General features: G+C 37.0%; 3 protein-coding genes across 4 annotated transcripts; 2 read left to right on the forward strand and 1 right to left on the reverse strand.

Moving 5' to 3' along the window:
• Window positions 1-3,687: 3,687 nt before the first annotated feature.
• On the reverse strand, window positions 3,688-9,176 carry LOC113697365 (uncharacterized). The gene is made up of 10 exons (XM_027216954.2): window positions 8,952-9,176; window positions 8,752-8,814; window positions 8,451-8,506; window positions 7,527-7,620; window positions 7,301-7,361; window positions 6,007-6,088; window positions 5,240-5,295; window positions 4,255-4,318; window positions 4,030-4,104; window positions 3,688-3,914 (listed from the first exon to the last, which is right to left on the reverse strand). Exons 1-9 carry the CDS (start codon window positions 9,084-9,086, stop codon window positions 4,041-4,043), a joined length of 675 nt encoding a protein of 224 aa, XP_027072755.1. The 5' UTR covers window positions 9,087-9,176; the 3' UTR covers window positions 3,688-3,914; window positions 4,030-4,040.
• Window positions 9,177-11,253: 2,077 nt separating this feature from the next.
• LOC113696133 (uncharacterized) lies at window positions 11,254-18,823 on the forward strand. 2 transcript variants are annotated; one of them, XM_027215493.2, is made up of 9 exons: window positions 11,258-12,078; window positions 14,602-14,787; window positions 15,118-15,210; window positions 15,768-15,950; window positions 16,044-16,146; window positions 16,225-16,410; window positions 16,597-17,750; window positions 17,938-18,365; window positions 18,453-18,823. In XM_027215493.2, the coding sequence occupies exons 1-9, from the start codon at window positions 11,794-11,796 to the stop codon at window positions 18,514-18,516; spliced, it is 2,682 nt and encodes an 893-aa protein (XP_027071294.2). In that variant the 5' UTR covers window positions 11,258-11,793; the 3' UTR covers window positions 18,517-18,823. The 2 variants fall into 2 exon arrangements, with proteins under 2 accessions (XP_027071295.2, XP_027071294.2); XM_027215494.2 differs by lacking the exon at window positions 18,453-18,823 and having other exon boundaries at window positions 11,254-12,078; window positions 17,890-18,100.
• Window positions 18,824-20,658: 1,835 nt separating this feature from the next.
• LOC113696135 (probable serine/threonine-protein kinase WNK5) lies at window positions 20,659-25,249 on the forward strand. Its single transcript, XM_027215497.2, has 7 exons — window positions 20,659-21,837; window positions 22,172-22,437; window positions 22,858-23,081; window positions 23,177-23,334; window positions 23,496-23,820; window positions 24,039-24,374; window positions 24,598-25,249. Exons 1-7 carry the CDS (start codon window positions 21,739-21,741, stop codon window positions 25,071-25,073), a joined length of 1,884 nt encoding a protein of 627 aa, XP_027071298.2. The 5' UTR covers window positions 20,659-21,738; the 3' UTR covers window positions 25,074-25,249.
• The last annotated feature ends 261 nt before the right edge of the window (window positions 25,250-25,510 follow it).

The following is a 25,510-nucleotide window of genomic DNA, read 5'->3' on the forward strand; positions in this document are numbered from 1 at the left end:
AGCCTACTGAAGTTACTGAAGTTATTGAAGTTACAGAAAATATTAGTTACAAAATTAACCATCTTGCAACATTGGTTGCTGAAGTTACAGAGAAAGCATAAGCTACTAAGGTTTGGCATCTAACTATATCAAACAACCCAAGTCAGACGAGAAATATAGAATCAAGCAAGCATCAACTGGTAGAGGCTTAGCAAACCAAGTCACATGACAAATCAGAAAATCATAAGCAAACATGTATCAAGCTTATACAAACAACAACCAAATCAAAAGTAAGCTGCCAAGGAATATTGAAACAGTCTCTGAAATCTTAAACGCTTACCTGGTAACGCAGTTTGTTTGCTGAAAAGAGACTCTTCTTCAGCAAATGTTAGAATCAACAAGTTTGTTTGCCAACCATCAACCTCAGTTGCTATAACGCAAACAATGGCGGGAACAGACCAAGTTTCTTGCTTCTATATGCACCATGTCTTTCAAGCTGTTATGTCAATCAGATCAAGAGCATGGCGCCTAAGTTTGGCGCCATTTCACAACGGTCCCTTTTCTATTTTCATTTTTAGGACTCTAATTTATGGTTAATTACATTAATTGTATTTATAACTAACTTAACTAATAGCTTTCAGATAATCACAAAATATTAACAAAATTGTAAGGGTATTTAAGTCTTTTTGACACAAATGATGTAAGAAATGGGACCTCACCATCTGACAGGGGAGGTTTGTGGAATTTCAGAAACCACAGGGGAGGGGAATGAAACTGTCAGAAACCTCAGCGGAGGTTTCTGAAATTATCCCTAATAATATATGTACCAAAGCCAACTTTACACGGTACTTTAGCTTCCTAATAATAACTAGTTCTGTACCCATTCGTTGAATGGGAATTGTTTAAAAATAATAAATTATTTAGTGTAGTTCATAAAAATATTTGCATAAAAATACAAATTTATTGTATAATCTATTATAACATTTCTTAAATACATTGTTATTCAAAAATAGTCTTATAATGTAAATTTAAACATTTAATTCAGTGATTAATAATTCAAAAATGAAAAAAAACATTCGACGATATGATAACATTCAAAAACTTGAAAATAGGCAAGATCAAATCTTGACTGATCTTCTGTAAACAAAAGAATGGCCAACCTGTTACCAAAACATTAATTTTGGTACTTACTATAAATGGTTTAAAGGTTAATGTGAAAAGAAAAGAAACCAAATGAAGTATTAATAAAAGATCAGAATTCAAAATCAATCAAGTCATAAGAACACAACAATCTTCTAAATCTGTTCACGGCTAATAGAAGCAAAACGAAAACATAAGATGTATTTTGCTCTTAAGTAAAAAACATAAAAAATCTAAATAGTCTAATGTATATTGCATGACGTGAACTGCTGTTTGACAATGAACTTGATGCCTTACCATTTATGTAATCAGTGACATCTTTTTGTTCTTTAGAAACTTTCTACCAAAGTCTAAAAAAATCATTGAAAACTGCACAAATTTTTTTTAACCCCAGAAACCTAGAAAATAAAAAAAAAATTAGGACATTGTTGAAGACAATTAATAAATTGTCAAAGGCAATTAAAAAATCGTGTGAAAACACATAGTTTAAAAGGCCACTTTTAAATCACTAACCAAAAAGCAATATATGTTCTACTTGAATTGAAGAGTGAATCCATAAATTAAAATAACAAATTAATTACAAAAACCTTGCCAGAAATTAAAACCAAACTGTAACTTTTGAAGACTTAGAAAATTTAAATTCAATGACCTAACTATGAAGAAGGTGTAGGAAATTACAGACCACATACAGCGAACATAAACAAAGTCCAAATGCGGTTCTTGCATTGAAGAGAATAAAAACGAAGTTTCAAATTCGGTCCTTACATTGAAGTAAAAAAAAAAAACTTACCAAAAAAATTGGTGAAAAAGTGTAAACATTTTCACTACTTGATAAAGTGATGAGTAATAGATCAAGAACCATATATATGAGTAAAAATGTAGAGTATTTGCGATAGCGATAATCTGATATTTGAATTGATATTTCAAACTTTTGAGTTGAAAATGAGAAAGAGTTAAAAACATAATTTAAAATTATTTATACTAATTTCCGAAAAATTTAGGTTTGACGATTAGGGTTAAGAAAAAAAAAAGGTGAAAGAATGGAAGAGATAATTATGAAAGGATTATCTAGAATTGTAAAGACATGAGAAAAAAGAGGGATGGAATAGCGTAGGTTATTAATGAGTTAATTCATAAAGTGCGTTGCACCTACTTGCCCTGTCGTTCAGCCACGTAGGAAAGAGATAAAATAAAAGGATAAGGATGAGAATACGATTTTATTATATATATATATATATATGATTAAATAATCATCCACGAAAAGAAAAGATGAAAGCTTTGAATTATGCAAACATACTTTTGTCTCGATATCGTTAAAAAATTTAAAATCTTCCTTACAGTACTTTTAAAAGCCTTCCTTTTTCTTAAAAGCATATCAAAGACTTTTTGCTTCCGTCCTCCCTGGGAAGCTCTTGGACCACTACTAAATCTAGCCCTCTCTAACGTAGTATTATATTTATGGACCACTACCACCTACATACCGCCCCGCCTGATTTTTTATTAGGGAGAGGAGAAAACTGCCCCCACTCGCCCTACCTCCTGCCACATCAGCTCCGCGAGTTATCATCCCAAGCTCCACCACCACGCACACATTAAGAGTCGGCATACGCGGCAGGATGCGAGAAACGTTTACTGCCTGGCGCAACTATAGATGACAAACCAATTGGAGTTTCTTTGTTCCATGAAAAAGGCTGTTCCCGTGGCATCCTCTAATCCTACGTAGACAAAAGGCTGTTCCGGATCCATACGGCCGCCAAATGATTAGTTGAGTTGGCTCGGAGGACATGTTAACCTTTTGATTGACAGGAGACACTAACGAAACGAGCTGAGCAAAGAATCTCGTAATATCTCGAACAGTATCTCCAATCTCCACCAACATCAGAGTTTTGAGCCTTATGGGCAAGCTCTTGAAATCTTTATAGCCAAACGGCTTATTTTGTCTTTGACTTTGTCTCCCTCTCGGCCCCGACTCGACTCGTATCCTTTAGTTTTGGCCACTGACAAAAACATTCCTCACCGTCCGACATCAATTCAATCGTAAAATACTCCCACCACCACCTCCTTTAATGCGTATTTCTAATAATTCCACCGCCGGTTTACCTCTCCAGCAATTTGTCTTGTGGTGGTTTGTGGGGACCAAAAAGCACGATCCACATCCACGTTATTAAAAAGCACTGCAGGGAGTTTTATATTGCAGTAAAACTGTAAAAACAAGTGACTGCCAAAAGAAAAGCGACCCTAACTAAGTTCTTAATTCCGACTCTCAAACCCTCCACTTTCCTCTTCCCCCTCGTAGGTAGGGTTTGCAGTCTCTTTTTGGACCGGACCAAAAAGGATGATAATAATAATAAAAACTGTAGAAGAAGAAGCAGCAGCAGCAGCAACCTTTTACCTCCTGCACAATACTACCACCGGCTATTTAAAGTGCATAAGCGTATGGTCCATAACATGCTCACTGCTCATTCTCTGCCTCTTTAATTATGACCTGCTCTTGACTTCCAAGTTTAACTTACCCCAGTCCTGGACATAACGGGGAAAAAAAACAAAAACAAAAAAGAAATACGAGACTGCAGTTAAACACATTTCTTGTTGCATCAGTTGTAAAATCCCAAGCAGGGGGAAAAAAAAAAAACTGAAAACCCTAATTTTCCCTCCAAACTCGTACAACCTCACGATTCTCTTGGGAACGTTACAAGAATGGATGGACCTCAGAACCTCCAATCAGATCATTCAACTCTTGCCACTCCCCCTGCTGCAGCCATATGCTCCAGTCTGCAACAGCCTCCCTCACAAATCTGACATTACCAATAAACTCTCCCAGTTAGTTCAATAACCAAAGGGACAGAAGCAAACCATTCATATGAACTTCAAAGCCCAAAACTGTTTGCCAAAATGGACGGAACTCAGAACCTCCAAATAGATCATTCAACTTTCGCAACTACTCCTGCAGGCATGCTACTGTCTGCAACAGTCTCCTTCACAAATCTGACATTACCAGCAACTCCCAGTTAATTTTGATAATCATAGAAAAGATGCAAAGCATTCTTATTAAATTCAATATCAACGCTATGCACTGGATATATATAATTAGCACATATGATGAAATGCGTTCTATGACTGGGAGAGAAACAATACCGTGCCAATTTATCACGAGATGATTGCAAAATGTAGATTGCGAGAATGAGTGACAACATAAGTCCTGCTTATACAAGGTAAGGGAGCAAAATTGTCAAACTATTACAAAAGCCAAGTAGGCATATTATAGATATCAAAGTAACCAAACCATTCAACCAGACATACTTATGGTCCCCAAAGATGCAGTTCTTCTCATTAAAACTCTTATAACCATCAAGTATTTGCTTCTTTCAACATAACTTTGTTCATAAAAGGGAAAATGATTTAGCACAAACAGTAAGATAAACCATGGGGAAAAGAGAAGTGGGGTGGCAGAGGAAAAAAATAAGCAAAAGATCTATAAAGACATTCAGTATCTTACAACTTAATAAAGCCTGAAAATGGTAAAATGAGTAACTTCCCTCACAACAAAGGATAAAATGGTACCACCCCATATAGAAGCACCCACTAATGTTAATAAGCAACCAACTTCTAACTTTTACTTTCATCTCCTATTTTGTTCCTTTTCCTCAATCAACTTTTCTAAATTTGCAAACAAGTCGAGGGCACCTACATCAATAGTATGAGTAATTGGCATAAATAGAGTGAACTTGAAATCATGGAGTAACGTCAAAGCCTGATCTGTTTGCTTTAACACTTACAAATCTGCTAAACTGAAAAATGGAAAAGTTACTCAAACAATCGCAAACACATCTTACTAGTTTAGAAAAGCAAAACAGTTACTGCAAGAATGTTACTAATGGCAGTTTTCTGATATAGCTTTTCTCTTCTTAAATAAAGCTAAAGCGAAGGTAGAAAAAAACTTCTTGACTTTTCAAAAAGTAGTTATTAGCTCAAAAGCAAGCCAGAATTAGCTGTATGTAATAGCAAACAGTCTTCAATGCAATTTGCAATGCTTCATTAACTAAGTTCCTATTAAAGATGAAATATCAATTTGACTAGTTTTATGTATTTCATGAATCAAGTCAAACATACATGTCTTTACCTGATCCAAAGAGAACGTAGAATCCGGAAGCTACATCTATCTCTGATTGCTCTTCCCTAATTACAGAGGACCAGATCAATAAATAAACACTACTTCATTGCATAAGCCAAACATAAACTCTAAGTAGAGATCAACAAGTCTACTAACATCAGAGTTCAAGTTTCGAAACGAATACGCTAAGCTGCATTTATTAGTTCCTAATAAAATTGTTGAAGAATACAATTTTTATTTTTATCAGGAAAACTCGTGTATACATTTTAGCGTACAAAGCGCACAAATAGCCTAAGTTCTCCTTTCCACACAGTGACATTATACAGGAGGTAGTAATGGAGTTGCAGAGTAATTACATCATACTAATCCTGCTAAGATGACCAGTTTCTGCATTCTTCTAATGATTTTAATGTCCACATGGCCTATGATCCATGCAGCACATATCTGAAATTGGACTCCTACCCTTGATCAGAACTGATTTACAAGCCACAGAACTGAATTGCACGTTATTGTGCTAAAACTCCTATCCAAAAAATAAAAGAAAAAGAAGAAAAGAAAAGATTGCACAGGGGAGAATATAAGTCTCAGATGCCCAGATCACGAAGCAACGAGTCAGACAGTAAGCCGTGGACTGCACGATTTCTTGCAGAGAAATAAACATTTTCTACCCAAAAAATTATAACCTTCATACAATCTCCTCAAACTATAAAAGACAGGCTTAGCGCCACATTGAATACCAATGAGTCAAATGAAGACTTGTTAAAATCCACACTAACCATGTATATCTGACAAGGACATGCTTTGGCCAATGATCTTTATCCCAGAATTGTTTCCTAATGTCGGGATGAAATTCAATATCTGTCCAATACCAAACAGAAATTATTTCAATCAGATCCAGCAACATTTAAATCAGTGGTTTGCAAAGGGCCTTGATGAAATAAGAAGTTAACACACAACTCCAGCTGAACTTCAGCATGAACACAATTCTCATTTTAACTTAGAACCACTTGACAAATTTTTGGCAAAAAAAAAAAGAGACCAAACATGCTTTAGGTACAGGCTATGAAGGAAAACAAGAAAGAAGGGATACATAAAAAGAAAAGAACCAATGACAGAGCTCATTTATAGCCAAAACAAATATGCCCTACATAACCTTCCCTGTTAGGTTCTTTTGGACAAGTCGAAAACCAACTATGCTAAACCAATTTCTCTCTTCATCCTAGTGCAGCGAAAAAACAAAACAGAGGAAATGATAAAAGTACCATGCACCCAATAGTGCAAAAGGATTAGACTAAAAACTCACAAAAACTTTCAGACAATATCAATCCTCAGCTTGACAGCATTTTATCCAAGAAGACATAAACAGGAAAAGAGACCAACATTAACTCCAACACGAGCAGATGAAAAATTCAGTGGTATTCTGTTGACCAAAGTGTCGCCTGTGTGGATCATGGGAACTCTAGTTTGAAACTAGAAGCATCTGCATTCGACCATTTTCATGATACAGTACCTTAAAGAAATTGGAGAGGTTACCCTATAACTTGTCGTTATGCATTACAAACTCCAGTCGTACCTTCTACTAACCTCAGAGATTCGACCTAAAAATCATTAAGCTGGTAGGAGGTACAACTTGAGGTTTTAATGCATATCCATTGCAGAAATTAATCTTCGTTCAAGAAAATTTCATTATAATAAACTGAAAATTGTTGAGGTCTCAAGGTGGACTCAAAACTCTTGCCAGATCACGAATTTAAAAAATTTCTGAAAGCTACCAGTGAAAAAGAAAAGTCGCATTTATGCAGCAGCCAAGTAGATCAAGTAAGGAACCCAAAAAAAAAAAATTACAGCTACTCAAATAATTTTGTTAAACTAGTTGAATGCATGCTTATGAACCTCCAAATCAAGATTCCAAGTTATAGACTTTAAGGGAGATGAAGATTGTAGAAATACTCAAAGAAAATAACCTGTGTAACAGTTAGTGAAATAGTAGCTTAACATAAAAAATCGCAGTCAAATAACAACCACCCACTCAAGAGAGAGAGAGAGAGAGAGAGGGAAAGAATAACGTACATCTGTGAGGCATATCAATAATTTTGGCAGTTACACCAAGCAAGTCGCTCCCTGCATACCTCTGTATGACATGAAAGAGTACCTCTATCACATGAATGATTTGTGCAGTAAGTTCTTTGCAAACTTAAGAAGTGATCGAAGCTACACGAACCACCATTCACATTTCACAACAATGGGCTTAGTGAACATCCAAAAATGTAAGATTCCAAAAGAAGCAAGACCTTACCAAATGCATATCTATCATTGGAACCTCAGAAGACTTTCGATTGATCAAAAAAAGCCATGGGATGTAAAATTTTTCCCTCCCAACTTGAAATGATCTGCATGTAAAATTGTTCTTAACAAAAGTAAAGACTTATTCACCATTTTTCTTTTTCTTTTTCTAATACAACATAAGAAAGGGCGAATTACTTGCAATGTAATAACTAAAGATCATGATATGAACAGGTCTAACAACATGTGAAGCCGTTTGGAAAAAAAAAAATAACAACATGTGAAGAAGTCCCTCAAAGAGAAAGTAGCATATATAACTGAAGCAAGACTCAAAAGGACAAGAAAATTAATTTGTAACTAACACATAAAACAAAAAGATTGCCTTCTCACCAAAGAAGAATATTTAAGCAAAATGAATACAACGCAAATTCACATAATTTCCTTGAAAATTTCATTATGTGAAAGTATTTTAAATGTAACTAAAATCAGGAAACTGTTAGGAGTGACTGAACGAAGGTTGGATCCATGGGAGAGAGCACGTAAAATGCATATGGCGTTGCTGTATGAATTCTGATTAGATCTTTAAACAAGAAGAAACAAGGGCATTTTCCAGAGAGCGAAAGCAAAGAAGTAGCAAGTTAGATGATGGTAACTAACCCCTAACAAATCATCAGTAACTTCCAAAAAATGACTTTTGAACTCTACATGAACCAAACCTCCAAACAAAAGGAGAGATACTAGTATCAACAAATCCAAGCATAAATTGCCAAAGCAGTCACTCAACAGTTCAAGACGATATATTAAACCAGAGTTCAGACCCTGCTCCTGACAGCTATCTCCAGTTAAAAGGACTATAAAGAACAAAGTAAGACGAGGAAGAGAGTAATTGTTAGGTGCGAAAAGAAGCAGAGAGTGGCATCTTCAGTACATTACATACATTTTGTGGGGATCCGCTCCAGTATAACCAGTGGGTTTTGGTATCGGTATCAACGCCTACACCCAACGCGAACAACAAAAAACAAGGAAAACGTAAATCAGATATGCAATTTCAACCAAATACCTCGCAACTTCATATAAATAACAATAAATCTGTTTTCTTTTCCCCGTATTGGATCGAGGGTTAGAGAAGGATAAAGAAGACGGCAAAAATCAAAGAAACCTTTATTTAAGCTCAAATCAAACCATGAGAGGGCAAACAAAAACAAAAAACAGAGGGAATTCGTGGAACAAAAAATTACCTCACGGTTGACCGCAAAGGTTGGACAGTGGCGGCCTATCATATCATACCATACGCTCCTCGACTGCAATTTTAGCCCCCAAGCCGAGTCCCAGAAAAACAAAATAAGTAAGAAAATTCAAGAAAAATAATTACTGCAATGAAATTGGCCAATCTGAGACAGGACTGGACTATTGAATGAGGTGAAAGTAGTGTACGGACGGAATGATATTGGCCCCTGCGGCTCATGGGAACGATGTCGCCGGGTCTGTAAGCAAGAGCCCGCCATGATCCGACCCAAGATATCACTACCAATAAGCTAACAACTTGCTTCGCCTTTTGCCCGCGCTTTTCCATTTATCTGTTGCTCTGTCCTGGGAACGAAGATGACTCGATAAGGAGGAGGAAGAATTATTAAAACGGCAAATAGGATCCATGGGTAAGTCAAGAGTGGGGATTAAGCCACTAGACAATCCAGTACACAACTACTATATTATTTCTTATCTAAAATTACTATTTTGTCCTTTTTTAAAAGTAAAATTCCATCCAACCCGCTCTTTGTTAACCAGAACTTAGAGTTAGAGGAAACGGATGTATTGAGTGCTTCCACGGAAAGGGGGTACAAATAACAAATCTTGAATTCGAATTCTTTTATATACCTTAAATAATAATAATAATAAAGGTGAAAATTTTCAACGGCCATTAAATTAATGTTTGCATTGACTTTTAATTATCAAACAATTTTTCATCACAAATTAATCACTAAATTAACTAAACAGCACACCCGTGATCATTTCTTTAATTAGTGCTCTTAATCTACAAAATAATTAGAACATATGTCAAAATATAAGGGTATATTTGTTCACCATGGGTATTTTTTTTTATCAAAACAATGTTTTGATTATTTTGAAAATTAAGAGCAACAATTGATGAAATGGCCATGAATATGCTAGTTAGTTAATTTAGTAATTAATCTGTAACGAAAAATTGTTTGATGGTCAAAAATCGACACAAATAATAATTTAATGGCCGCTAACATTTTTGTCATAATAATAATAATAATTAATAAATAAATCAGAGCTTATGATAGAAATTATGGAAAAAAATTTTGGGTAAGGTTTGCTAAAAAATTTCTTTTTCTTTTTTTCTTTCTTCTTCTTTCTCTCTTCCTCCTTACTTCCTCCCTACCATCAACCATTTTTTTTCTCTCTCCTCCTTCGTCCTTTATGAAATAGTAATAATCGATGAAATGGGCACGAGTGTGCTAGTTAGTTAAATTAGTAGCTAATTTGTGATGAAAAATTGTTTGATAGTCAAAAATCAACATGAACAATAATTTAATGGCCGTTAAGAATTTTTGTCATAATAATAATAATAAATAAATAAATCAGAGCTTATGATAGAAATTATAGAAAAACTTTTTGCGTAAGGTTTGCTAAAAAATTTTCTTCTTTTTTTTTCTTTCTTCTTCTTTCTCTTTTCCTCGTTCATTCCTCCCTACCATCGACCCTCTTTTTTCTCTCTCTTCCTTCATCCCTTTCTCCCTTCCCCATCCCTGTAGAAGTAGAAGGAGACGAAGGAGGAGGAGAGGAAAGCAAAAAAAAAAAAGAGGGTGCCAACACGGGCAAAATGCCAACCAATAGTGGTAGGGAAGGAGGAAGAAAAAAAAAAGAAAAAGAAAGAAAAACTTATGTGTTTTTTGATATTATAGAATGTGTATATTGGAAATTTTGAAATATTTTTAGAGAGTTACGGTAAACAAAATTGTAAAAAAAAAAAAAAACTCATCTATTAAAAACACGGCAAAAAACTTGAGTGCCAATCAAGCTATTAACTTTGCTAAAACAAAAGTTTGTTTGGCTTACGAGTTTTTTTTCAAATATAGTTTTTAATGTACCGTATTGCAGTAATATACTCTAAAAACACGTTAAAAACATTCCAAATATAATCTCAAATACACCTAACAAAATTACCAAAAAAAAAAAAGACTCTACTATCTATTTTTTCTTCCACCACCTACTACCTACTACTACTACCCTTTTCCTTTATTCCTTCCTTAACCATTGTATCCCCCCTTTCTCCTCTTTTTTCATCCTCTCCTCCCTCCCTCATATCTTTTCATCTTCCTTCCCTCATTTGATAGCGGTGGGTGGTTGTGGCAGAAGAGAAGGGAAGGGAGAGGAGGAGAGAAAGAGAAAGAGGAAAAGGAAGAGAAAGAATGGGAGGAAGAGGGGGAAAAAAAAAAGAAGACATGGTACGATCGATAAAGGAGATAGTGAGTGGTTGTGGTAGGGGAATTCAACAAATTTTTTAAAAAATTATCATAATAAAATTTAAAATTTTAAAATCATGCCAAGATATAATAACGGTGAAAAATTTTTGAGATACAATACTATAATATAATTTTTGAAAAAATCTCAAAAACATAGGGTACCACATAAAGAGAACCGACCACCATTGTTCGAACATTACTTTTAAAACAAATATATTCTGCTAGTAAGTATATTCAATTTTGGCACAAAAAAAAATATCATACTTGGGGGAATGATGGGTTGGATGGCACGGTAAAAAGGAATATAAGTGAGAACTCTTGAATTTTGAGATCTTTCACTTATGCTTTAAAAAAAAAAAACCTCTCATCTATTGTTCTACTTTGGATGTTTGTTCACTTCCCTCAAAACATTTTTTTCCTTAGGGTCAAGTGAAAAAAGAAAAAAAAAACTTCCATCAAACAACAAAAAACGAGCAGATAGACAGGGACAAAAGTTGGCATACTATCTCTCTTTTTTTCGCCCTCTGTTATTTTTTTTTCCCTTTTTTTTTGTTTAAAGTTTTCCTTTTTCTCACTTGGCTTAGGCTTGATTTTAGTTTTTTTTCAATACCCACCCCGTTTGAGCAAACCCATGTTGGATCAAGTCTGATTATTGTTGTTAATTTTGATCTTCTGATATTTCACATACTAGTGTATTTTGGGTTTAATTATTATAGAGTAAAGTGCAATACTAGTAACTACCATATTTTGGGTTCGATTCCAAATTAAGTGCAATCCAATAATAGTAATTTGATGGGCGATCTTCGGCGGCCACCTACTGGCGGCGGATCATCATCATCAACAGCAGCAGCCGGAGGAGGGGAAGAGGAAGAGAGACCGGTGCCCTCGCCGTCGACATCAATTATACCATCGTCCGATCCGAACCCCTTGTCCATTTCTGCGAGGCGTTGGGTCAGAGCTGAGAAAGCCACCCAAAACATTATCTCTAAGGTTCAGCCCACTGCCGTCTCCGAGGAGAGAAGGAGAGAGGTCATAGATTATGTTCAGAGCTTGATTAGAAAGCGTCTTGGTTGTGAGGTCAGTTTATTAATTTTCTTCTTTTGTTCTTTTATTTTCTCCTCCTTTTTTCCCCTAGTCATTGTTTTAGGACAATCTTGAATATGTTAAGATCAACTATGTGCATTTTACCTAATGGTGAATATCTTTGGTTCTTTTATCTTCCAGCTATTGTTCAGAAGTTAGTTTCTTGACCTGACACGCGGGATAATTAATTTTCCTGTGAAAGGGTTGGAAATTGAATTGGTAGTAAGTTGGGTAGTTATCCTGGTTTTTGTTGCATCCATTGCTGCGTGAAGGGACTGATGGGTAGGCATTACTCTCCCTGTAACAAGGTTTTCCTATGTGGAGAGCTACTGCTTTTGAGTCATGATTTTAAATGTCCACCTTGTGGTGTCAACATTGAGACTAAACTTGAATGCCACTTTGAATTACCTGGCTTTTTTTAATTTTCTCTGACCAGTATATCTCATTCTTAAATGTTTCATTGGCGAGAGGAGAATAGAACACTTTGCTGGATGCCTTCACATATGACCTTTTTCCCCTTCTGGTTACATCTTTCTCCAGCTCATTAAGGCCACTATCTCTTCATGTGCACATAGTCTCCTGAGTACCTGTGCTCGTTAGATTCTTGAGTTTTCATATTAATTATCGTATATCACTCTCTTTTTTTTTTTGGGGTTTCATCATTGGGCAAAATCATGCAAAAGGTATGTTTCCGGCACACCAACCTTATTCCTATGTACTTGAGAAGGACATTTGCCTGGTACACTTCAAAGCTTTCTTGAACCAAGAAATTTTAAAACTTTGCAGTTATATCCTTTATTTCTATTTTAACCCTCGCATTTAAAATTTTGATAGTCAAGGCAATTACTCAAATACTAGAATTGAGACCATAGTTCAATGAGCTTGCAAAAAAGTTAAATGAGCTTGCAAAAAAGTTAACTGCTAGGAATGGTCGGTGAATGGGAAGAAAAGGTTAAGAATTTTTTGGGTCATTCTCGGTAGAGAGCTTTTCTGTTTTTCGTCTGAAGCTGACAACCTACCGCACGTTGCGCCACTTTGAGAATGTTTGACCTTGCTTTTGGTAATGATAGAAGTCTTTTAAATCACAGTCCTGACAAATGATACATCCTCGAGAGAAGTAGTTTATATTGGATAGAATGCAGTTTTCTCTTGTATTTGGCTTACAGCAGGATGAATAGATGAGCTATAGTAATCTCTTAGATGCGTACACGATTTGCTGGAAGTTATGCTTTGTGAAGATTTCTCATTTATCAATTGTCAAATTACATCTTTTATTTGAATATGCATTTTAAAGAAAAGTGTATGACATAATATTGTTCAAGGATTTCATTCATAGGCCCATGGACATTCAACTGGCCCTGAATTATGCTGTTTTGACCATAACTGGCCCTGAATTGTGGCATGTACCCTTTCTTGTTTTAACTATATGTGTTGTTGCAATGTAGCATTTTCAACTTCGAAATCTTTATATATATTCTAGTATATAATTTTTTCACTTGTACTGGTGGGACAGTCCTCTCAGCTTGTGCTGCATTGAGATTCTCATGCATGTCATTGTTGCCTCATTAAACTACACTTATGCCCAATGTTTGTGGCCTTTCTATTATGACGCTTGAAATGGTTGGGTGGCCAAATGGTGCTAAAGATAAGAATTGTGAATTTATAGAGCTTAAAAAAAACTAAAGGGGAGACACTGTTTGTCTGAGTTATAAATCAGCATTACATTGCTATGAGATGCCAATTTACTGCCGGAAATTCTATAGGTTTTATTGTTATTCCTTTTGCTCCATCCTCCTTGGTCCTTCAGTGATTATATAGTGAGAAAGCTCACTCCAACTATTTATGGGAGACTGATCATGAAGCACAATGCTTAAAATTTGATGCCTCATGTGCTATTGGTTTACTAATATGACCTGATATAGTAAACTTCATTTTTTTTGGTCAGCCTTGTTTTTCTTTTAATTGTTTTTTGTCTTTTTTGTTTATTTAATTTTTCAAATGAATATAAGTAGCAGTTCTGACCTCATACTGCCTTAGGAGTTAAAATCAAGGCACTGGATGATGTGCAGGATAGTCAAGTTAGGTTTCGAGTTTATGCCAAGAGCTTTATTTCCCCTAACTGGGCTAGAGCTGAGCTTGAAATATTGGGCTCTAGTTGAGCTCAAGTAGATTACAAGCTCAAATATTTACAGTTGATCTCGAGTTCAATTGCTTTGTTGATTGACTCAATTAGGTTCAATCTTTTTTATGATAGAAGTAAAACATGAGTAGCACAGTTTGTCTAGAAGAATTTAAATTGGTGAGTATTTTCATTTCCCTTTCTGAAGAGTAATTTATTGGATCACCACTGCTATTACTGCTATTATACTTAAATGTTCATATCGTGGGACGCGGTTGTTTTATTGATTGAAATCAGATCTTTTCATTTTTTTCATGTTGCCATGCTGGCTGCAATTCTTACCCTCATTTTAGTGGTGCAATTCTTTTCTTAATATTTCTTATATGAACTTTGCGTAGGTATTTCCTTATGGGTCTGTACCATTAAAAACTTATCTTCCTGATGGAGATATTGATTTAACTGCATTTGGTGGTACAAATGCTGATGATATTTTGGTTGATGATATGGTCTCCGTTCTTGAAGGAGAAGATCAAAATAAGTCTGCAGATTTTGTAGTGAAGGACATCCAACTTATTCGTGCTGAGGTTAACACCTTTCTTTGTCGATTTCATGATATTTTCTTGGTATGATGTGTGATAATAGTTTATGTGTGAAAAAGTTTTAGCTTGACCTCTACTTACTTTTTATGACTTGTTTTTAGCACGACTTTTTGGGTGAATAAGTAAAAGCTTTGAAAGTTATTTACCATTAAAAGCTTTGGAAGTTTTACCTTGAAGAAGAAATTTCACAAGAAAATCATATTTTAAAGTTGTCTCTATCCTCAGCAGCAAACCTTTTGAAAGTTTTAACTGCTTAGGTTTGAACAGTGTGTACTAATCTGGTGTGTTATTAATGCTTTCCTTTTCTTGTGGCAGGTTAAGCTTGTAAAATGCATTGTGCAGAATATTGTAGTTGATATTTCCTTTAATCAAATTGGCGGCCTTTGTACCTTGTGCTTTCTTGAGCTGGTGAATTTCTCTTTAAACTCATTTGTTTCCAGTGGGATAATCATTGAATTGTTACCTTCCAATATTGATTACTTTATTCTTGAAAGAATCTACTTGATAAACCTGTGTACTGGGGGTTCTTTAATTAATGTGGTAATTTAAAGGGAAGTGGATGGAGCATTAGGAATTTGTGCAAAGCATTTGAACTTGGGGAATGATTTTTATGAATGTTTAATTCTCTAAAGATTTAATTTAAATGTTTTATATGTTGTCATATTACAAGTCCTGTGATTTTTAGTTTTGGGAAAGGAAGATAGGCTAACTTGATAATGTTATTAAACTTTATAAAAAATCCAAGAGATATTGTGGAAAGATCATTTCACAGTTCAAGGCCTATGATGATACTACTTGGTTTCAGAAATATTTGGCTTCCATGAGATCTCAATGAATACTTGATCTAAAATATTAGATGATATTCTTTTAATTCCCTTCTTATGATGAACTTTTTTTTTTTTTTGCAACTTACAGGTTCGAATGTTGCTTTTTATATTTTAATTTTATGTCTATTTCTTCCTTAGGTTGATTCAGTTATTGGCAAAGAGCATCTCTTTAAACGTAGCATTATACTAATAAAAGCATGGTGCTATTATGAAAGTCGGATTCTTGGTGCTCATCATGGCTTGATTTCCACATATGCTTTGGAGACGCTGGTCTTGTATATCTTCCATCTCTTCCATTCAACATTTAATGGTCCCTTAGCAGTGAGTGCTCCTTTATGCTGTTAAATGGTGGTTAAGATTATGTTTGACATCAAATTAACCTCATGTTGGAATTTGGGACTGCTGATTTTCTAGGTTTTATTCAAGTTCTTGGACTACTTTAGCAAGTTTGATTGGGAAAATTATTGCATCAGTTTGGCCGGTCCTGTCCGCTTATCCTCATTGCCAGAACTCGTAGGTAAGCAATCACATTTGTTACTGGCTGCTCTGTATTGTTTTTCTCTGTTTAACCAAAGTGGGTTGTTTCTCTTTTCAGTGGAAGCACCAGAAAATGGTGGCTGTGATTTACTTCTCAGCAGTGATTTTCTTAGATACTGTACTGAAATGTTCTCAGTACCTTCAAGAGGAGCTGACTCAAATTTACGTGTATTTCAACCAAAGCATCTTAATATTGTTGACCCCCTTAAGGAAAACAATAATCTTGGTAGAAGTGTCAGCAAAGGTATAAAGCCATTATTAGTTACTCTTATCATGACACAGATGTATAGGCTTTTTACGTCTACTTGTCGGGAAACATTAATGCTACCATTCTAGTTGATTAATAACATTGGGTTGAGATTTTACAGGAATACCTTGATAATTATTTGGTTCTTTGTGTAGAAACCAACTAATTACCTGCTTCATATAGGAAATTTCTACCGGATACGGAGTGCTTTCACTTATGGAGCTAGGAAACTTGGGCGAATACTTCTGCAACCAGAAGATGACATTGCTGAAGGGCTTTGTAAATTTTTCTTCAACACTTTGGATAGACATGGAAGTGGAGAGAGACCTGATGTTCAAGGTCCTCGTTGTAATTATAGGTATAACGGTTATAGTAGCACATTATCCATTTCAGAGAATGATCCATGTGCAGTGGAGAGGGTTATTGTGAAACCTACATCAGATACAAATGGATCATGTCATGACAGAGTCAATGGCCTGAAGTTATCTGGGCTGGAGACCACGTGTGGCAGAGAAAATGGAGAGGAAGAGGGCATCATTGAAGTACTTCCCTCCAACTTTTGCGACTCTCCTGCAGTTGGGAATGCTCTGGATCACCGAATCTCGGGGGATGCAAAGGACCTTGCTACCTATAGAGTTGATTGCCTCAAAGTTTCAAATACTTTACCTCAAATTTCTGAGCTAATTGATCGGAAGAGTGTGTCTCCAGCGGGTACACCTCGTCATTCACCTCGTCTTTTTTGTTCTAGCTCCATATTGACTAATGGGGGAAGGGGAAATGGAAGTTCAGATTGGGAAAAGATAGAAAACTGTAAAAATAAGGCTTGCCCTGGAGTATCACACGGACCTGATGGAGCTAATAATCAGTGTGGCCTAGAAGAAAATTTCATTGTCAGTGTAGATGAGGATCCAGCTACTATCCATCTAGCATCAAAAGAGGCTCTGAGTCCTGAAAATTTGCAACATGTTACAAGGGATTTGGCCTCAGAAAGTGCGAGTATTGCTGAATCTTTTAGCTCTTTGTCAGAACTTAATGGGGATTTGGACAGTCACTTGAACTGTTTGCATTATGGACGTTGGTGTTATGAATATGCTTCGAGTACACCAGCTCTAACTGTGTCCCCACCACCGCCCTCTATATTTCAGTGGAATAATTCATGGGATGCTGTCCAGCACCCTTCACAATTCAAGCAGAATAGTTTCTCTCATAAGAGCGTGAATGGTGTTATCCTAAATCCTCCATTCTGCACAGTAAATCCGCTCTTGACTCCTGGTATGGCTTTTGGCTTGGAAGACATGCCAAAACCACGAGGAACCGGAACATACTTTCCGAATATGGTATGTCTGTATTTTACTGCTGGTGCATTTGGCATTTGAAATTTGTTTGCTGACTTAAATTATCATAATCTGTAAGCTTGAAGTCCTCAGCAGGAGCAATTCAATATCACCGTACCCATTTCTTTTTTGTCATTCTCAGTGGTGATTTTCAGTGTCCAATAAAGGATTCCATTTGCAATCTCTGCAGAATCGACTCCCTCAAGGTTATAGGCCTTTGGCAGGGAAAGGAAGGAATCAGGCATTGCCAAGGTCCCCGTGCAACAATGGGAGGAACCTGATGTTTATGGAGACTAATATGGTTGATCAAAGTAGTCGTGATCTTTCAAAAAATCCAGTCTCAGTTGACCAAAGTGGTGCCAAGGTTGGGCCTTCAAATATTCATCAGTCGTATTCCCCTCGCAGAAAAGGACATCTTAATGTTAATGGTCTAATCATGCAATCTGAGGGTGGTTTCGAAATTGGGTCAGTTGGGCATGTACCAGTTGAAGTGCATCAGCTGGACAGAAGCGGGCATCACCAACAGAGATGTCTTAGTTCATCAGAAAATTCCGGCCCTCTATCACCAACTAAGGAGATGCGCAAGTTGAAACCTGTGTTACAGACAGAGCGTGATAGGTACGAGAAATCTCCTATTTTACTGGTTTCACAGGTTTGTGGACATGGCTGGAATTATTGAAAAATCTCCTGTTGTTGGACTTGTAGGGTTTCAGTCGAGTTATCATACCAATTGAAGGATGAGGATGATTTTCCACCGTTGTCCGTCTGAATGGGGTCAAATTGTTACCACAGTAAGGATAAATTATTAGAGGAGCCCGAGCTATGCAGCATCTGTGGCTAGTTGCTATTTGGGGGGTGATTTAGAAAGTCAATTTTCTTAAAAGGTGGTTTGTAGATTCTGAGAATTATTTCATCCAACTATACTTTTGATTCAGGTTTTGTTTTCGCCCAGCACAGCTTTGGCTCTTTTGTGACTAATCATGACGTTTGACATCGTGAAATATGACGTCATAACGAGGTTTTAGTTCCATATTTTCTAGTTGGGAATGGCAGAAATATTTAGAAACTGCAAGACATCTCTACCTCTTAAAGCTCATTTTATATTTTCCCTTTGGTTGAGCACATCAAAAAGGTAAGTACTGATTTTCTGCTGCATGTTTGTAGTAAAACAAAATTTTTGTTTTACTACAAATTTCTTAAGTAGTAATACTTGAAATACAATAGTAAAACATAATATTAATATTAGCAATATAATGTACATGAATAAAGTATTTTTTTTTTTAATCTAAATGGAGACTCCCCAAGCTTACAAGGGGAGAAGAGAAAAGATGAGAGGGTTTGTGAGTCAAAAATCAAGGATCACTATTACCTAACTAATGTTCGTATTAGTTAAGTTAGGTGGCGACAATGAAGTATTTTGATTGGAGGTTGAAATAAGTTGGTTATTAATAATATTGGTGAAGAGTTTTTGGTTTAATGGCTAAAATTGAAACCTCAAAATTTAGAGATTTTGGATTCATATTCCCCCTTCCTCCTCCCCGTTCTTGTACCATAGCATTCCACCGCTCCCTCCCTGCTTAAAAATAAAAAAACCAATAAGATTTAACTTGAATCCAAGTAATTGAATTTTAGCAAACTAAGACTCCCACCCTTTCCTGCTTAAAAAAGTGATTAGATTTAACATTAATTTCAGCAAATTAAAGACCCTATTACTTAAATTTCAGATTTTAATTTTCAATTTTACCAAATCGTCCTAAGAATATGAAAAAACACATTAATTGATATTTAAACTGATCTTAATTCAGTGGGATTATTGGTATGAACTTGGCTTCAGTCATGAATACTAAAAGTTGTTAGAATTCACTACCGACCAACAAGAAACAAGATCAACCGATTCTTGTTGTAATTAATTAAGACGTCAGTTATTTTGCTTTTGTAGGTGGATGATCATATTCATGGATGCCAGTTTAAGGTGCGTCGTCGGAGAAATTTTCTCGACATAACCGAAATGGTCGTCCTCATCCTTCATATTTTCCCGGTCAAAATCTGACCATCCTTCCTTTCAAGCAATTAACCTTCAATGGATGCCCAGATGGAGACTACATCCTTTCAAGTAAACGACTTGATGATATTCCATCATTAAAAATTAATCTGAAGTGGTTGAGGCCTAAGGGAGCGTGCGGTCGTCATTAGATTAGAAGCCAACGACTTATTAAAAACAGCACCATCCAAGAGTAGGCCATGGCATTTTTTATAATTGATTATATAATTGCAGGGTTTTGATAACACTTTTTAGTTAGTGAATTTTTCCGACGGCGGCAAAACTTTTCTGCAAAATGAACACACGAACTCACAGACTTATATTTTTCTTAGTTAACAAAACATTTCTTTCTAAATAACTGGATCCTGGACTTTCCTTGAATTATGACGCTTTCCTGAATTAACAAAGCTTTTCTGAAAAACTAACACATGAACCCCAGCGCCCCTTCTTAATTATCTCATCTAATTGAATGCCCAATAGCCACCCATTAGCCAAACTGCTGTTAGTTAATTAGCTGAGGCCTCTAATTCAGCCCGTACTAATAACCCAAAGGGTAACTAATGATCTAATTCATTCAAGTAAATGATACTAACTCCACCTGAGAGATGGAATTAAGCCAACAGGCAGCGTCCAGCGGCCACAGGAACTTCAGATTATAAAATGCATCTCCTCTATTATCCTTTAGCTTGATTGAGAAGACGAGCTCGCGAGACGTGTTCTAATGCCCAGTTGACCATCTTGGGTGTTTAGGAAATATAAATGGAGTTTTCAAACCAAGTCGAACGAGTTGTGGGTGTGCGGTAGCCGGTAGTTGTACAAGTATAAAACTATAAAGTCACATTCAGAGCCCCCAAATTGAAAAGAGAGGGATATTGGCGTTAGCAGTACTACTACTACTATCAAAAAAGTCCAACGCATGATGGCGGATAGATGATGATGGTGGCAAAAATAGTTTCTACCACTCCAAGTGCAAGTCTCTTGAGTTATATAGATCGACCAGCTGAGACCATCCGCAGCCTGATTGAAAAAAAAAAAAAAGAAGATAAACAGAACTCTTCGTCGTCTCGGGCCTCCCATTAACTTTGCCTCCTGTTACTTAGATTCTTTCTTGAGCTTTAGGCGATCATCTCGGTCCCCCGAACTGCTCTGCTACCCAAAACCACAAATGGTGCTACCAAAACGTGGCCACAGATTTTTCAAATTCAGAACTAGTGATAATAATAATACTAGCCCTTTTTCTTGCCAAAGCTCCACTGCCGATCATTTCAGTTTTTAAGCGAAATTGAGCTTTCAGCCTCTCCTCTTGTCGATCTGTTTAACAAACATCCACCTACAAGTACTCTATCCATTCTTAAAGTCTACTTCTACAATCAAGATTTTCAAGACCGGCGGCGGCGGGAGGTATACTCAACTGCTCAAGAGATCGATCGAGAAGGCATCCATCGTCCAACTAATTATTATTGCTAGTGCACCAACATACTAGTAACATCTGTTCTCCCTGTCCGGACCCCCCGTTGCGTTAGATCCCACCTGTAACAGTGTGTTGCACTCAACTGATCATTGCCCCTCCTTTTCTTTTGAACTTTCTGATTATTTCTTAGATATACACGTATCTCGCTCCCCAGAAGGCAAGCCAGCGAGCAAATGTTCTGTCAGGAATACGAGTTTTCACGAGATCGAGTGGTAGGTATGGCTTGGATTATGCTGAGAATTGATTACTCCAGGCTGTTTTGGCTGCTGTTTGGCGTCTTCTCTTATGAAAATCACGAAGGAAAACCACGGATCATCTAGCACCCGCCTGCCTTTCTTTTCCCAAAAAAACCAAAAAAAGGCAAAGCATCTGTCAATATTTCAAATTACGACGTACTCTAGATTGCAACCTACTATACGTACAGATTCCCAATAACATTAGAAGATTGATCCTTTGTACTGTTATCTAGTCTAATAACCATGCTCAAGTCACGGTTGGTGGAACCACCAATTCTTGATGCCCAGTCGCCTGCCGCGTACGCAGAAGTGGATCCATCCGGCACCGGACGATATGGTCGCGTAAGTAATCTGATTTCAGTTCCATGGTCACTATTTAAGCGCTTTCGTTTTAATTTTTTCTCTGGTGAATGCTGATGCTTCTTACTTGCACACTGGAATCTGAATTGGAAGGGTATCATTCATTTCTTCCACTTTATTAGCAGCAGCACATACGTACATGCCCCGTGCATGCTTTTACAGTTTCCAAAGAATTTCCTATGTATATATGAAAGTATGCGCGCATTATTAGCGAGGGCGAGGGCGAGGCCGAGGCCGCCAGTAGTGATAGACGGCATAATTGATTGCTAATTAGATGGATAAATTGATGTTTGTTGGATTTATGATTGGCATGCAGTTTAGAGAAATTCTGGGTAAAGGAGCCATGAAAACGGTGTACAGAGCATTCGATGAGGCCCTGGGAATGGAGGTGGCTTGGAACCAGGTGAAGCTCAACGACGTCTTCAGGTCACCTCAAGAGCTGCAGCGGCTTTATTCCGAAGTACACCTCCTCAAGAATCTGGATCACCCTTCCATCATGCGATTCCACGCTTCTTGGATCGATGTTCACCGCAGAACTTTCAACTTCATCACCGAAATGTTTACCTCTGGCTCCCTCAGAGAGTAATTTAATTTCCTCTCCTCGCCTCCACCCCGCCTAAACCTAATTAAATTCTATTTCCTCCTTGGTTAACTTGCTGGCTTCAATTTATTCTTCATATTTTCCCAATCAAAATCTGGCCAACAAAATTGTATACATGTATATATATATATATATATATTTCTCTATCTATACTGGTGTTGTTTTGTTAAAATATGTACTTCAAATCTGCTCTAGTACTTGTATTAATGATGATTCTTCAACCCAGAGTAGTAGAGAATTAACAGGCTGATTCTGAGATTGTAACTTTGGAATTGGTCAGATTTTGGGGCAGCTATATTTCATTATCTTCAGTTCCAATTATGTCGACTAGTAGCAGTCCGTACACTTAAAAGAACCGACTTAATTGGATCGATCTGGGGGTTGATATTAATTTTGTACAGGTACAGACACAAGCACAAGCGAGTAAACATGCAAGCAGTAAAGAACTGGGGTCGCCAAATCCTGGAAGGCCTTGCTTATCTGCATGGTCATGATCCCCCGGTGATCCATAGAGATCTCAAATGCGACAACATCTTCGTCAACGGCCATCTTGGCCGGGTCAAGATTGGTGATCTTGGGTTGGCAGCCATACTTCGTGGCTCCCATCACGCGCACAGCGTCATAGGCAAAATTTTCTTTAATCTCCTCTTTGATAATAGTATACTAAACCTGGTGATTATCAAAACGCCATATATGTATATAAATGCGTGTGATGATCAGGTACACCCGAGTTCATGGCACCTGAATTATACGAAGAAGATTACGACGAGCTAGTGGACGTCTACTCGTTTGGGATGTGCATGTTGGAGATGCTCACTTCTGAGTATCCCTACAGCGAGTGCTCCAATCCAGCTCAAATATATAAGAAAGTCACTTCGGTAAGTTTTGGATTGGCTCCACAAGAATTAATATGTTCGTGTTTTTCCCGTACCGCATCCCATTATAGTAATTAATAAGCTGATCACTGGAAACCGAATCTGACCCTCGTTAACGTGCTCGCTGTCTTTACCTTTTAACACGAACGATCCAAATTTAAAAGGGAAAGCTTCCAGGTGCATTCTACCGGATTCATGATCCCGAAGCCCGGAGGTTCATAGGGAAATGCTTGGAGACGGCTTCCAAAAGGCCATCTGCACTTGAACTCTTGAGAGATCCATTTCTTGCTTATGATCGAGAAGACGAGCTGCTGGAGATCACAGGAATACCGTGTTTGATGCCCTGTAGTCCACGCAGACGAGAAGAAGTGCTGCAAATGCCATCGACTTTTTGTGATCAGAAAAGGAGCACCAACATGACGATTACTGGGACCTTGAACCCAAAAGATGACAGCATCTTTCTCAAAGTACAAATCTCTGACAAGGATGGTAATCAATCACTCAATCCCGCTTTCATTTCTCGCCTTCAAATTGACGTACTACTTGAGATTTATCAGCAGGCATAGAAATAAGAGAAAAAAAAAAACATTTTTAATGGGGGCTGAATCATGTGGTTAGAAGCTTTAGAAAATTGAAGCATATATGTATTTATGATTTAATTCTTGCGACATTCTAAGAATGCTGGAGATGTCCAATGTCTGACGTAGGTCAAGCTAGAAACATATACTTCCCATTCGATATTTCCAGCGACACGGCAATGGATGTAGCAGGAGAGATGGTAAAGGAATTAGAGATAACAGATTGGAAACCAATTGAGATTGCTGAGATGATTGACGAGGAGATCTCCGCTTTGATTCCGTCCTGGAAGGGATGCCCACGGGGTTTCCATCAGCAGCGGCAGCATTCTTTCAGATATGACCAAGAGGATGACGACGACCACCACAGCACGCTCCCACCATTTTATTCTCTTTCCTCCCAACATTCTTCCTCCCAGGCATCTCTCCCTGGTCTTTTCCCTTCTGGCCTCCCTGACTGGATTCAAGGTAATGTGTGTGTGTGTCTATGTACATACATACATGCATACATGCATACATATATATATATATATATATATATATATATATATATATATATATATATATATATATATATAAATGTTGAAAATCTTCATGATCACTATTATTATTATTCTTATATGTATTAATGTTATCCTCCAAATTCATTTCATCGATAATAACTGCAATGTATGTGGCCCTGTGGGTGCAGAGGACTTGAGTAACTATGATGATGCCAGTAGTTCTCAAAGCTCTTTCAACTCGAACAAACTCTCCAACTTGTCTTATTTCTCAGACCGCGAAATGAATGGTTCCACATTCAGTTCCAAAACTGGAGAGCCACAAATATTCATGGGCACTGCTACCACTACTACTACTACTGGCAGCAGCAAATGGACAACAAGGTTCTGTCCTGATCAAAACAACATGAGCAAATATTGCACCGATGATGATCGCAATCTAGGGATGCCAAGGGTTCGATCGCTAGTAGATATTCGGAGCCAATTGCTGCACCGATCCCTCGTGGAGGAGATCAACAGAAGGCGATTGTTCAAAACTGTTGGAGCTGTTGAGAATATTGGGTACCATGAGCCGGGTGGTTATGACTTCTTTCCCGGAAATGCATCAGTAAAGAGTGGTGATGGGAGATATGTTAGAAATGTTTCAAAGCAAGGATTTGAATGGTAGGGTTCCATTCCATTACTGATTACCCGTACGTAAGTGCCTGTTTGGAGGAGGTGTCCAATCTTTTTTACGACTTTATTTTCTTTTGATGTGTATTAGTAATGGATGGGAGTGTCCAAACATAAACGGATGTTTTGGTTTGATATGAAGCTCTGATACAAGCGTTCATAAATTCCTAATTATTCTCTACAGTTACATACATACTAGTATTCAATCTGATGAGTTATAGTAGTAAGTTAGTAACACCACAGACAATACAATTTTTTAAAGTTACAGATTTTGTTACTCTTCATAGCCCAAAAATTTTAAACACTGAATTAGGTTTGATCGAAAAAAGGAAAGTGACGGAGGACCCAAAAAAAAAAAGGAAAAAAGAGTAACGTACGAAGGCAGCAATGCGAGTCTTGAATAGCCCTTGATTTTCGCTTTTAAAGGAAGAC

This window comes from Coffea arabica, chromosome 6e (assembly GCF_036785885.1).
Source record: "Coffea arabica cultivar ET-39 chromosome 6e, Coffea Arabica ET-39 HiFi, whole genome shotgun sequence".
In the NCBI taxonomy this organism is placed as follows: Eukaryota; Viridiplantae; Streptophyta; class Magnoliopsida; order Gentianales; family Rubiaceae; genus Coffea; species Coffea arabica.

Excerpts from the sequence above, each read along its gene's own strand:
- LOC113697365 (XM_027216954.2), bottom strand. The coding sequence starts at position 9,086 with ATGGAAAAGCGCGGGCAAAAGGCGAAGCAAGTTGTTAGCTTATTGGTA. Across the intron at positions 7,621-8,450 it reads GGAGCGGATCCCCACAAAAT|ATCATTTCAAGTTGGGAGGG; the intron begins GTATGTAATGTA and ends TTTTACATGCAG. Across the intron at positions 4,319-5,239 it reads CTACGTTCTCTTTGGATCAG|GACTTATGTTGTCACTCATT; the intron begins GTAAAGACATGT and ends TTGTATAAGCAG.
- LOC113696133 (XM_027215493.2), top strand. The coding sequence starts at position 11,794 with ATGGGCGATCTTCGGCGGCCACCTACTGGCGGCGGATCATCATCATCA. Across the intron at positions 12,079-14,601 it reads GAAAGCGTCTTGGTTGTGAG|GTATTTCCTTATGGGTCTGT; the intron begins GTCAGTTTATTA and ends AACTTTGCGTAG. Across the intron at positions 15,951-16,043 it reads CATTTAATGGTCCCTTAGCA|GTTTTATTCAAGTTCTTGGA; the intron begins GTGAGTGCTCCT and ends CTGATTTTCTAG.
- LOC113696135 (XM_027215497.2), top strand. The coding sequence starts at position 21,739 with ATGCTCAAGTCACGGTTGGTGGAACCACCAATTCTTGATGCCCAGTCG. Across the intron at positions 21,838-22,171 it reads GCACCGGACGATATGGTCGC|TTTAGAGAAATTCTGGGTAA; the intron begins GTAAGTAATCTG and ends ATTGGCATGCAG. Across the intron at positions 24,375-24,597 it reads CCTCCCTGACTGGATTCAAG|AGGACTTGAGTAACTATGAT; the intron begins GTAATGTGTGTG and ends CTGTGGGTGCAG.